At 45.3% G+C, this 12838-nt stretch overlaps 1 protein-coding gene across 1 annotated transcript in view; it reads left to right on the top strand.

Moving 5' to 3' along the window:
• Nucleotides 1-6418: 6418 nt before the first annotated feature.
• LOC145357385 (multidrug and toxin extrusion protein 1-like) overlaps nt 6419-12838 on the top strand; it is a 59914-nt gene continuing 53494 nt past the window's right edge. Inside the window, exon 1 of the mRNA XM_080210704.1 lies at nt 6419-6791. Within this exon, the coding sequence (XP_080066830.1) occupies nt 6663-6791 (129 nt within the window). The 5' untranslated portion in view covers nt 6419-6662. The remainder of the gene's footprint in view (nt 6792-12838) is intronic.

The following is a 12838-nucleotide window of genomic DNA, read 5'->3' as shown; positions in this document are numbered from 1 at the left end:
AACTCACTCATCTATCAATATCCTCTGTCTATCCTCAATCACCCCAGTGTTAGCGTGTTGATCAATATCCTCTATCAATATCCTCAATCTATCTATCAATATCCTCTATCTATCCTCAATCACTGCAGTGTTAGTGTGCTGATCAATATCCTCTATCTTTAATTGTAGATTTGTTTGCTGGATTATCTGGTTGTATCACAGCTTGGTATGGCTCCTACTCTGTCCAAGACCGCAAGAAACTACAAACAGTCATGAATGTAGCCCAGTCCATCACTCAAACCAGCCTCCCATCCATTGACTCTACACCTCCCGCTGTCTCGGAAAAGCAGCCAGCATAATTAAGGACCCCACGCACCCCAGACATTCTCTCTTCCACCTTCTTCCATTGGCAAAAAGATACAAAAGCCTGAGGTCACATACCAACCAACTCAAGAACAACTCTTCCCTGCTACTGTAAGACTTTAATGGACTTACCATGCATTAAGTTGATCTTTCTCTACACCCTGACTATGACTGTAACACTACATTCTGGACTGTCTCCTTCTCTATGAACAGTATGCGTTGCCTATATCGTGTTCAAGAAACAAAGACTTTTCACTCTGTACCAATACATGTGACAATAATAAATCAAATCAACTTGTTCTTCTTCTAGAAAGTACTCTGATTCTTCTTAATATTGTCCTCGGAAAGCTGGTCTAGTCCACAAGGTTTTGACCACAATTCTTGCATTGACTAGCCTTATTCCAGCATTCACTCACTGGCCTATTTTGGCACATCGGTGACAAGCATGTTGCCATACACAATGTTAGATAGTTGCAATGAATGGCTGGGCTACCCCCATCGTAACTGACATGAAACCAGATGGTTTAGTTTGTAATTGTGGTGATTTTGAAACAGCCATAAATCCAATGTTGTGTGCTAATCAATATCCACACCCTTTAATTGTAGATTTGTTTAATAGGTTATCAGGTGGACAGAAATTCAGCAAGATTGATTTTTCCCCAAGTGCATTTACAAACAAATGTAGCCACTGAATTACAACCATTGTTTACCATTGTCACTCATAAAGGTCTTTTTTGTTATTAAAAGCTGTCTTTTGGTATGTTAAAGAAAATTTTTAAAGAACGACCTACTTCGGGGTCAATCCACACTATATTCCTTTATTTTGTGCTTACAATGACCATTGAGAGTAATCGGAAGGGCCGGCTCAAAGTTGTCCTGTTACAGCTGTCTTTTATACAGATTATATGAATATATTCAATTCTGTATAGATCTAATCACATCAGTCACCTTTTGTACAGATCATACGAGTATGTTCAATTCTGTACAATCTAATCACATTGCTCAATACAATGGATTTCCTACCTTGTTTACCCTACAAGTCTTTACCAGAATATAATTACAACCATAACTAAATTACTTATGTGATTGTAGCATTTCATTCTTTTATGCCTTAATTTTATTTGAGTCATGCAATCCTCTCCACCCCCTGTCAAGACATTCTACCCCATATTTTCTGAGTTAGCCCTTTATTTATATTCTACTTTAGCAGGAATGACATCCAAAGCAGCCCCATTTCAAAGATCGGTGGATCAGATTTTAGGTGGTCTCTCTGGTGTACAGTGTTATCTGGATGATATTCTAATTACAGGGTCCAATGAACAAGAATACTTGAATAATTTAGAAGCAACATTGTAATGTCTTCAAGCACATGGTCTGTATATCGAGAAAGGAAGGTGTAATTTTTTCCAGACTTCAGTCCAGTATTGGGGTCACATTATTGATAGTCAAGGACTATTAAAGCACCTAAACAAAATGGAAGCTATCTTAGAAGCAGCAAATCTGATGAATGTGAGACACTTGAGATCCATTCTCAGATTAGTAAATTATTATATCAAGTTTGTTCTTAATTATTTTATAGGCCTTACATATTCCAGATATTCCTTTCCATTGAATTCAAGTTCCACCATCTGCCACGGTGGGATTCGAACCCAGGTCCCCAAAACATTAGCTGAGCTTCTGGATTAATAGGCCAACAAAAATAGCAGTAGGCCACTGCCTCCTTGTGCAGATGAAGTGGACGTGGTGTGAGTTAAGGCACGTGCAGCAGAGTATAGGGTGCCTTTGAGTTTATGGCGGGTAGAATGTGGGAAACCAGCCAGAGTGAGTTGGATTAATCAGGTCTGAAGAAGTAACAATGACACGAGGAAGCTGCTATGATTCTGATAATGCGAAGGAGTGAAATCAGGCAATGGTAGGAATAGACAGTTTTAGTCACGGCACACATATGTGGTCAGACGCTCAACTCAGACTCAAGGTTGTGAACAGAGTGGTTTAGTCTCAGACAATTGCCACCGAGATGGATGGTGTCAGTAGCTAGAGATGGAGCTTACAACTGGGGCAGAAAACAATGGTGTTCTCCTACTCAATTGAAAGAAAAATCCAAGTTCATCAAATAACCGCAAACGCCGCACTTCAACATAGAGTCATAGAGGTTTACAGCATAGAAACAGGCCCTTCGGCCCAACTTATCCATGCCACCCCTTTATTTTAACCCCTAAGCTTGTCCCAATTGCCCACGCTTGCCCATATCCCTCTGTACCCATGGTACCCATGTAACTATCTAAACAGTTTTTAAAAGGCAAAATTGTATCTGCCTCTACTACTACCTCTGGCAGCTTATTCCAGCCTTTCACCTGTGTGAAAAAAATTGCCCCTCTTTACTTTTTTGTATCTCTCTCCTCTCACCTTAAACCAATGCTGTCTAGTTTTAGACAGTCCTACCTTTGGGAACAGATATTGACTATCTATTTTACCTTTCTCGACATCTATAAGATCACCCCTAAGCCTTCGATGCGCCAGAGAAAAAGTCCCAGTCTATCCAGTCTCTCCTTATAACTTAAACCACCAAGTCCTGATGGCATCCTAGTAAATCTTTTCTGCACTCTTTCTCATTTAATAATATCCTTCCTATAATAGGGTGACCGGAACTGTACACAGTATTCCAAGTGTGGCCTTACCAATGTCTTGTACAACTTCAACAAGACGTCCCAACTCCTGTATTCAATGTTCTGACCAATGAAACCAAGCATGCCGAATGCCTTCTTCACCATTCTGTCCACCTGTGTCTCCGCTTTCAAGGAATTATGAACATGTACCCCGAGATCTCTTTGTTCTGTAACTCTCCCCAACGCCCTACCATTAACTGAGTAAGTCCTGCCCTGGTTCAATCTACCAAAATGCATCACCTCACATTTATCTAAAGCATGTGTACAAAATACATAGACCATGGTACCATCTTAAAGGGTGTACAAGGGTCTAGAGGCCTGGGGATGTTAAGGTAACAGGGTACATCCACGTCTGTCAATAAAGCAAATGTGATCCTTGCTTTATAAATAGAAGCAGAATTCAGGGAGTCATGCTGAACTCACATAAACCTCTAGATCATTCCCAGTTGAAGTATTGGGCAGAATCGTGTGGAGATGATTAATGCCTTGACCGTTGACCACAGAGTCTGTGAGGCCCTACCCCTCCTCTTTTTGGGAAGCCCCACAGCATTGTGTGAAACTCAGGGACTTCACACGTCTGCGGGAGAGAGGGGGACTTTTTACTGGGATTAAAGATTCCTGCTAACCATTGGCTGCCATCCAGTCAGAGGCTGGCAGTCTCACAACACCAGGAGCACTCTGAAAGCTATTGACTTGTGCTACCAAATAAACCTGTTGGACTTTAACCTGGTTTTGTGAGACTTCTTACTGTGTTTACCCCAGTCCAATGCCGGCATCTCTACATCAGGCCTTCTGTACTCAGCTGCTCCACTGGGCAAGTAGTGGTTGAAGCTGGTATAGCATCTACCCAGTGCCCAGATCAGAGGACAGACCCAGGCACAGGTCACTGTATCTACAGAACATGTACCTTTAAGATGGTATCATGGTTTATGCATTTTGTACACACTTTTTAGATAAATGCAGGATGATGCATTTTGGTAGGTTGAACTAGGGCAGGACTAACTCAGTTAATGGTAGGGCGTCGGGAAGAGTTATAGCACAAAGAAATCTAGGGATACATGTTCATAGCTCCAAAAAAGTGGAATCATAGGTGGACAGAGTGATGAAGAAGGCATTCAGCATGCTTGGTTTCATTGGTCAGAACATTGAATACAGGAGTTGGGGCATCTTGTTGAAGTTGAGGACTCTGAGTCTATACTCATTGGAGTTTAGAAGGATGAGGGGTGATCTTACTGAAACTTACAGGATACTGCGAGACCTGGATAGAGTGGACGTAGAGAGTATGTTTCCACTAGTAGGAAAAACTAGAACCAGACGGCACAATCTCAGGCTAAAGGGACGACCCTTTAAAACAGAGATGAGGAGGAATTTCTTCAGCCAGAGAGTGGTGAATCTGTGGAACTCTTTGCCGCAGGAGGCTGTGGAGACCAGGTCATCTTTAAGACAGAGATAGAGAGGTTTTTAAAAAGGGGATCGGGTTACGGGGAAAAGGCAGGAGAATGGGGAATGAGAAAAATCTCAGCCATGGTTGAATGGCAGAGCAGACTCAATGGGCCGAGTGGCCTCATTCTGCTCCTATGTCTTATGGTCTTATGGTGAGAGGGGCTTCATAAAGTGGGGCTTGAAGGGGATGCAGAAACAGAGAGAGAGTGGGAGAGGGACACAAAGAGAGAGAGAGAGAGATGCAGAAGGGGATGTGGTTTGTGGAGGGTCAGGGCCAGTGTTTGACTCTCAGCAGAGTCCATGGGTTTCCTTGCTGTGCCCCACACACAGAGAGCCTCCCGGCCCACTGTGGGATAGTGGCGACAGGATGAAGCCCTTAAGTAGGCCTTGGGAGAGGATAAGGAAATAGTTAATCGAATTGTCCCAGAGATAAAGGATTACAGACACACGGTTAGACGCCTGAAGTTGAAGTTGTTCTCCACACAGCAGAGAACACTGGAAGAATATTTGATAGAGGTGCTCAAATCTTGAAGTGTTTAAATGAAAAGAAGGAAGAACAGTTTCCAATGGTTGAACTGTCAGTGAGCAGAGGAAAAAGTGATGATTGGCAACAAGGAACAGGCATGATCTGAGGCAAATATATTTTACACAGAGACTTTGAATATACTGCCAAATAAGTTTAAGGTTTTTTTTAGTATCACAAGATTAGCAGTGATAAATTGACCTAATTCGGGGTTTGGCAGTAAATATGGGTTATAGGAATAGGGCCTGGGTGGGATTGTGCTCGGTGCAGACTTGATGGGCTGAATGGCCTCCTTTGGCACTGTAGGGATTCTATGATTCTATGAAGTAGGCTTACATTAACACTGCAATGAAGTTACTGTGAAAATCCCCTAGTCACTACACTCTGGCACCTGTTCAGTTACACTGAGGGAGAGTTTAGCACGGCCAATGCACCCAACCAGCACGTCTTTCGGACTGTGGGAGAAAACCCACACAGGCATGGAGAGAACGCACAGGCAGGAATCGATACCAGATCCATGAGGCAACAGTGTTAATGCAATCCATAGGGAAAGGCAGCAACACCTTCTCCATGATCATTCTCAACACCGGTTCTCCACAAGGCCATGCTCTCAGCCCCCTACTGTACTCCTTATATACCTTTCACGATTCCCAAATCCTGCCTTTCCCGTCCTTCCTTTTCACAGGTGCACATCTGTCCTGCACACCAAATCAACGGCTCCTTACAAGATTCCCACATTCCAGATGTGGATTTATCCTCGAACTGTCTCTCCCGAACAAGCGCCTGCCTCATCTGCCCGTGGTCAGCCTTTCCCCGGTTTAGCACCGTCACCCTCGAAACAACACTTGTCCTTTGCCGCAGGTATCCGAAAACTTATAGAGCTGTGGTCTCTGTTCGCCAAGTGTTCCCCCACGTATGACGATAATAAATCAAATCAAATCTCTGTGTCACCCATAGGATGATGATGGCAGATTCAATAGTGGCCTTTAGAAGGGAACTGGGTGAAGGAGTGAAATATTACAAGGACACGGGGAAAGAAAGAGGGTGGGGCTGGCTGAGCCGCTGTTTGAAATAACTGGTGCAAGTGCAAAGTGCCACGTAGCCCCCCCTTTGCCAGCTGTACCCCAGTTCTATAATCCCTGCGATTTCATATATTAGAGGAAAGAGAGTGAGCTACGTTGCAAGTGTTTGGAAATGATGGAGGGGGTTTTATGTAATTACAGCACACCAGGAACTGGTTAGAGGCAAAAGTGCATCAGCGAAACACAACCACTGCTCAGAAACATGTTAAGCTAAAAGCATGCTGTAATTATCAGGATAGAACATACATTGCTCAGTGAGAGAGATAAAACACTCCACTCCCTCAGTATCTGGCCACGAGCCAAGCAAGTGTAGAACATCAAGTAAACACTATTAGTTAAATGTTATCAACTGCAATGGAAGTTATTACCATGGTAATTAGTATTTGATGATTGCAATGCAGAGTAGACAGGCAGTGGGCTGTAAAGGAAGAAGCTGATGAGTTATGTAGGATCTTTCAGTATAAGGAGCTGTCGGTGAGTCACTAAAGTCGTGTTGGAGATCCACGCACACACACACAGAAATGTATTTAAAGACCGTAACTATATCTCATATCAGAAGCAACTGATACAAGTGTTATTTCTCCATCGAGGACAGAGATTGGAAGAATGAACAACTCAATGCAAGAAGCCTTCAACGGTGTTGCTCAAACTCCCTTACTGAGAAAAATTAGGAGACTGATACCTGTCAACTTCTGGAAGGAAGCAAAAGACCTTTTCCTATTGGCCGGGCCAGTGGTAAGTTCACCTTTCTGAAACATGTTCCTTCAAAAGTTCACGTGATCGAGAGAAAGAAAAGGTTCCTTGTGTGAGGGCAACGTCGTCAACAATCGTTCCTTATCGGTAATCTTTCCTCCCGTCCCACTAAACAGGGCAGATCCAGAAAGAATGTTCCCGATGGTGGGGGAGTCCAGGATCAGGAGTCATAGCTTGAGGATAAGGGGAGAAACCTGATAGAACTGAGGTGAGGAGAAATTTCTTCACCCAGAGGGTGGTGAATGTGTGGAAATCGCACAGAAAGTAGTTGAGGCCAAAACGCTGTCTGATTTCAAGAAGAAATTAGATATAGCTAGAGGGGCTAAAGGGGTCAAGGGATATGGGAGGAAGTGGGGAGGTGGGGTGAGGGGATGGGGTGAGTAAGGATATTGAATTGAAGCCATGATCAAAATGAATGGCAGGGCAGGCTCGAGGGGCTGGATGGCCTACTCCGGCCTCTAATTTCTGTGTTGCCCACTCCCATTAAAACTGTCGAATATAACGGTCAAAGAATGAGGGGAAATAACAAAAAACACTCGCTAAAACCTCTTCAATTTGTGGACAGATGTTGAAAGATGAATATATTGGGATTTATTTATTTGCCTCAGTTACCTCACAGCCACGATGTGCCAATTACTAGGGGATTTTCACAGTAACTTCATTGTAATGTGAATGTAAGTCTACTTGAGACTAATGAATAAACTTCACTTTAAACTTTACTTTAAATGATCTATGTTTAAATATTCTAAATATAATATATATTATATATTTATTATATTTAAATACCTATGTTCTATGATCCGTAAGGAATGGTTTCATCCTTCAGCAACTCATCCCAACTTGCTGTGGCCTTTTCAATCGACTCTCTCTTCCACTGAACCACCTTTCTTTGGTTACCTGGTCTGCCTCCTTCCCCCGCCCGCTTCTTTAAGGCAGGAAGCAAAATGGTGCGAACGTTTGGACAGGACGAGTCCATTCGGCCCCTTGAGCCTAATCATAGAATCCCAGCAGTACAGAAGGAGGCCATTCAGCCCTTCGAGTCCACACCGACCACAATCCCACCCGTCCCCGTAACTCCGTGTATTTAGCCTCCTGATCTCTCTGGCGTTAAGGGGCAATTTAGTATGACCAGTGCACCTAACCCGCACATCTTTGGAGTGTGGGAGGAAACCGGAGCACCCCCCGCGCCGACACGGGGAGAACGTGCAAACTCCACACAGATAGTAACCCAAGCCAGGAATCGAACCCAAGTCCCTGGTGATGTGAAGCAGCAGTGCTAACCGCTGTGCCATGATTCCATGATTTAATTCAAACATCAGTGGCCCACATCTTCACTCCCATCCACCCATACCTGACTACCTAACCATTAATATCCAAGCTCTTAACACCATTCAGACTCAGTCTCTAGCTACCCTGAACTGTCTCATTGTCCAATCATCCAAAAGGGTTGTCACTGCTCATCTTCAACACAAAAAAACCTAAAACACAACAAATTAATTTTCCACCAAAGCCAATTTTCCACCAATTTCTTTTGCCATTTATGCAAGGGTGTTCAGAATAATTATTTTTAAAAAGTATTTTAAACCATATAGAACTCAGCAGGATTTACATTTTATTTATTAATCACAAGTAGGTTTACATTCACACTGTATTCAAGGTATGGTGAAAATTCCCTAGCCGCCACACTGTTTGGGTACATTGAGGGAGAATTTAGCACGGCCAATGCTCCTAACCAGCACATCTTTCGTACTGTGGGAGGAAACCAAAGCACCCGGAGGAAACCCACACAGACACAGCGAGAACATGCAGACTCCACACAGACGGTGACCCAAGCCGGGAATTGAACCCAAGTCCCTGGCGCTGTGAGGCAGCCGTGCTAACCACTGTGTCACTGTGCCGCCCAGTTAAAAAGTAAAAGTTAATTTATTGGTCACATGTAGGGCTTGCATTAACACTATAATGAAGTTACTGTGAAATTCCCCTGGTCACCACAGTCCAGCACCTGGTCAGGTCAATGCACCCTAACCAGCACGTCTTTCAGACTGTGGGAGGAAACCCACGCAGACACGGCGAGAATGTGCAGACTCCACACAGACAGTGACCCAAGCCAGGAATTGAAGCCAGGTCCCTGGCGCTGTGAAGTAGCAGTGCTGACCACTGTGTCACCCCTTGCTGCACATAATCCTGGAGATGTTATCGAGTGTCGTTCTGTCTCCCTCTTCCAACACCTTTATGACTGATTGATAAAGGTGTTCAAAGAAGATAAGGAAAGGTGTTTTATTTTAAACCTCCCCCCCCACTGTGTTCTTTCTGCTGGGTTTGGCTGGCAGCTGTGTCAGGGAATCGAACGTTTATTCCAGAAGATTCCGGCGGGGTTAACTTTGCTTACGTATTATTGAATGCTTCCCTGGGTGTTGTGGTTTCTGAAGTAAACAATACCTGCCTTGGAGCAGCACAGACTGAGCCGTGCTAAACCATACTGTAAGCTTTGCATAAATATCCAACTGCAAACTGAAGCAATAACTCCACTCACCGGTATCCAGGCCTGTTTATATTTTTAATATTGAGTCAGAGCTAACAGAATTAAAAATTAGTCGTTAAGGCCAAAACATTAAATTATCACTGAGAGACATCGAGGCTAAAACATTGAGGGTGGAATTTTACCCGCCTGCTGTAGGAATCATAGCGGGCAGGAGGCAGACTGCGCGCATGTCCATTCACCTTGGGCTGGATTTTCTGGTCTTGGGGGCGAGACTGGCTGAATAATCCCACCCTGTTTTCAAGAGGCAGTTAGGTAAAGGGGAAGGGGGTCAAAGGATATTTGGGGGGAAGCAGGATCAGGCTATTGAGTTGGGTGACTAGCAATGATCATAATGAATGGGAAAGGGGGCTGAGGGGCCGAATGGCCTCCTCCTGCTCCTATTTACTATGCTTCTGTGTTAAAGCTGTGGTGATTACGTGTGTGTGTGTGTGTGTGTGTGTGTGTGCGCCATGTCTGCTTGTCATGTCTGCTTGTGTGTGCCGTGTGTGTGTGCGCACTGTGTGTATGTGTGTGTGCGTGCTGTGTGTTTGTGTCCGTGTATGTGTGCCATGTGTGTGTATGTGTTGTGTGTGTGTATGTGTTGTGTGTGTGTATGTGTTGTGTGTGTTGTGTGTGTGTGTGTTTATGTGAGTGTGTTGTATGTGTGTGTGTGCGCGCGCGCATGTGTGTGTGTGTGCGCCATGTCTGCTCTGTGTGCGCGCATGTGTGTGTGTATGCGTGCGCGCGTGTGTGTGTGTGCCGTGTCTGTGTGTGTGCGCGCGTGTCTGTGTCTGTGCGCGTGTGTGTATGTGTGCCATGTGTGTGTGTGTGTGCCGTGTGTGTGTGTGCGCGCGTGTGTGTGTGTGCCGTGCATGTGTGTGTGCCGTGTGTGTGTGTGCGCGCATGTGTGAGTGTGCGTGTGCCGTGTGTGTGTGCCGTGTGTATGTGTGCGCGCGCGTGTGTGTGTGCCGTGTGTGTGTGTGTGCCGTGTGTGTGTGTGTGCGCACGTGTGTGAGTGTGCGTGTGCCGTGTGTGTGTGCCGTGTGTGTGTGTGCGCGCGCGCGTGTGTGTGTGCCGTGTGTGTGTGTGTGCCATGTGTGTGTGTGTGCGCGCGCGTGTGTGTGTGTGCCGTGTGTGTGTGTGTGCGCGCGCGTGTGTGTGTGTGTGCGCGCGCGTGTGTGTGTGTGTGTGTGTGTGTGTGTGCGTGTGTGTGTGTGCGTGTGTGTGTGTGTGCGTGTGTGTGTGTGTGCGTGTGTGTGTGTGCTGTGCATGTGTGTGTGTGTGTTAGATGTGTCCTGGTGTTCATCAGCAACCCCACTCCAACAGGGAGCTGACAAGGTGCAGGATTCACTGCTCTCTCACGGGCCCTCTTCTTGGCCAGCGGAGATCTTTGGTTCTGCTTTCTTCTACCAACGTCCCTCCACCAAACAATCAGCCACCTTCAACAACCCCCCATCCCCTCCTCTCTCCCCCCCCATCCTCCTCCCCCAAAACAAAAATAAGCTTCCCAAGATCCAGGCCATCAGCGACCGTCTCCCAATTATCAAAGTCAGCCATCTTCATTTCTTGCTCCACATAGCAGAGATATGGATGCCCAGGATGTTATGACCCATTGGCCAGCACACTGTACAGAAGGCCTTTGGGTATATGGGTATCGTCCATCGGATGAATGTGGTGAAGGCAGTTCAGATGTTAGCAATGTGTACACTCCAGATCTTCTGAGCTGATCACTTTCTTGTGTTAAGGAATATCAAGGAGCCTGGCAATCTTGTTCGTGCCCTAGAGCTGTGGAGAATTGTGCTGATGATGGAGGCTTGGTGGACCTGCACTTTGATGCTCTCAGTCAGGTTGCCATTGCTGACACACCCTCACTCAGCTTGGACGTAACGGGTGGGATTTTATGGCCTCGTTTGTCCTGAAACCGTAAAAATTCCCATCCGAAGTCCATGGACCTTCCTATTGTCCACCCCTCACCTGCTCCCATTCCTGGTACAATTCCTGACAGAAAATTCGGTGGAGCATGCAACCTTGGGTGGAAATTTCCTGTCTTGGGGCGAGCATGGTCGGAAAATCCCACCCAACAGCTCCACCTGAAGCCTCAACAACCAGTGGCAGATTGTTGGTGATTGTGGAGCTGAGCTATGTGAAGCTATCAACAACCCGCAGGGTCACAATGTCAGCAAGATAGATGACAATATTCTGACCATGACGTTTTCCTCCCTGATTAAGATAGAGGGCCACCTTCAGCGGCAAATGGACAGACTTTTTCAAGCCTGCAAAGAGTTTTGTTTGAGTATCAAGGAGACAAAATGTCAAGGCCCAGGATTATGCCATTCTGCCAACTTGATACGTTCAAAAGCAGTTGATAAGGAAAGGTTGTTGCTACTTTTTATACAGGTTTCCAGGTTTAAGTAGACATGTTCTTTGTTGTTGCATTGAATTCCTTTTAAACAACCCTAAAAATAACCAATGCTAGGAAGAGACAAAAACTCGAAAGGGCACAGTAAGAAGTCTCACAACACCAGGGTAAAGTCCAACAGTTTTATCTGGAATCACGAGCTTTCAGAGCACTGCTCCTTCACCAGGTGAGTGTAGGAGAGATGAGGAGGTAAATCAGGAACTACATCGGAACATAAGAATTAGGAGCAGAAGTCAGCCCTTCGAGCCTGCTCCGCCATTCAATCAGATCATGGCTGATCTCTCCGTGGTCTCAAATCCACCTCCCCACCTGTTCCCCATCTCTCTTTAACTAGTTTTTAAAATTAGAGATATATCTATCTCCTTCTTGAAACCATTCAACGATACAAACTCCACCGCACTGTGGGGGCAGTGAGTTTGACAAATTCACCACCCTCTGCGAGAAGTAGTTCCCCCTCATCTCAATTTTGAATCTACTGCCTCGCAACCCATACCTGTGACCTCTTGTTCGAGATTAACCCACAAGAGGAACCATGGAGTCCGCATTTACTTTATCAATCTCTGTCAGAGTTTTATATACCTTGATCAGATCCCCTCTCATCCTTATAAACTCCAGCGAGTATAAGGCCAATCTCTCCTCATACGTCAACCCCTTCATCCCCAGAATCAGTGGTGGATGATAACAAACATAGGTTTTAACAGCAATTATTGGCAGGTAGAAAGTAAGGGCTGGCACACTTTAATTTTCTGGACAATATGGAAATGTGTCACAAGTCTAGTTTGGTGCAGTTTTGAAATTTATTGTTTTATTTATTTGTTCGTGGGAAGTGGGTATCGCTGGCTAGGCCAGCATTTATTGTCCATCCCTAATTGCCCCTGAGAAGGTGGTGGTGAGCTGCCATCTTGAATCATTGCAGTCCGTTGGCGTAGGTACACCCCCGTTAGGGTTGGAGTACCAGGATTTTGATCGAGTGACAGTGAAGGAATGGCGATCTATTTCCAAGTTGTACAGAGTGTTGGGGGCGGCACGGTAGCACAGTGGGTTAGCACTGCTGCCTCACAGCTCCAGGGTCCTGGGTTCGATTCCCGG

Source organism: Carcharhinus amblyrhynchos, chromosome 23 (genome assembly GCF_965287045.1).
Source record: "Carcharhinus amblyrhynchos chromosome 23, sCarAmb.v2.hapA, whole genome shotgun sequence".
In the NCBI taxonomy this organism is placed as follows: Eukaryota; Metazoa; Chordata; class Chondrichthyes; order Carcharhiniformes; family Carcharhinidae; genus Carcharhinus; species Carcharhinus amblyrhynchos.
This window is presented reverse-complemented; position numbering and strand designations above follow the sequence as displayed.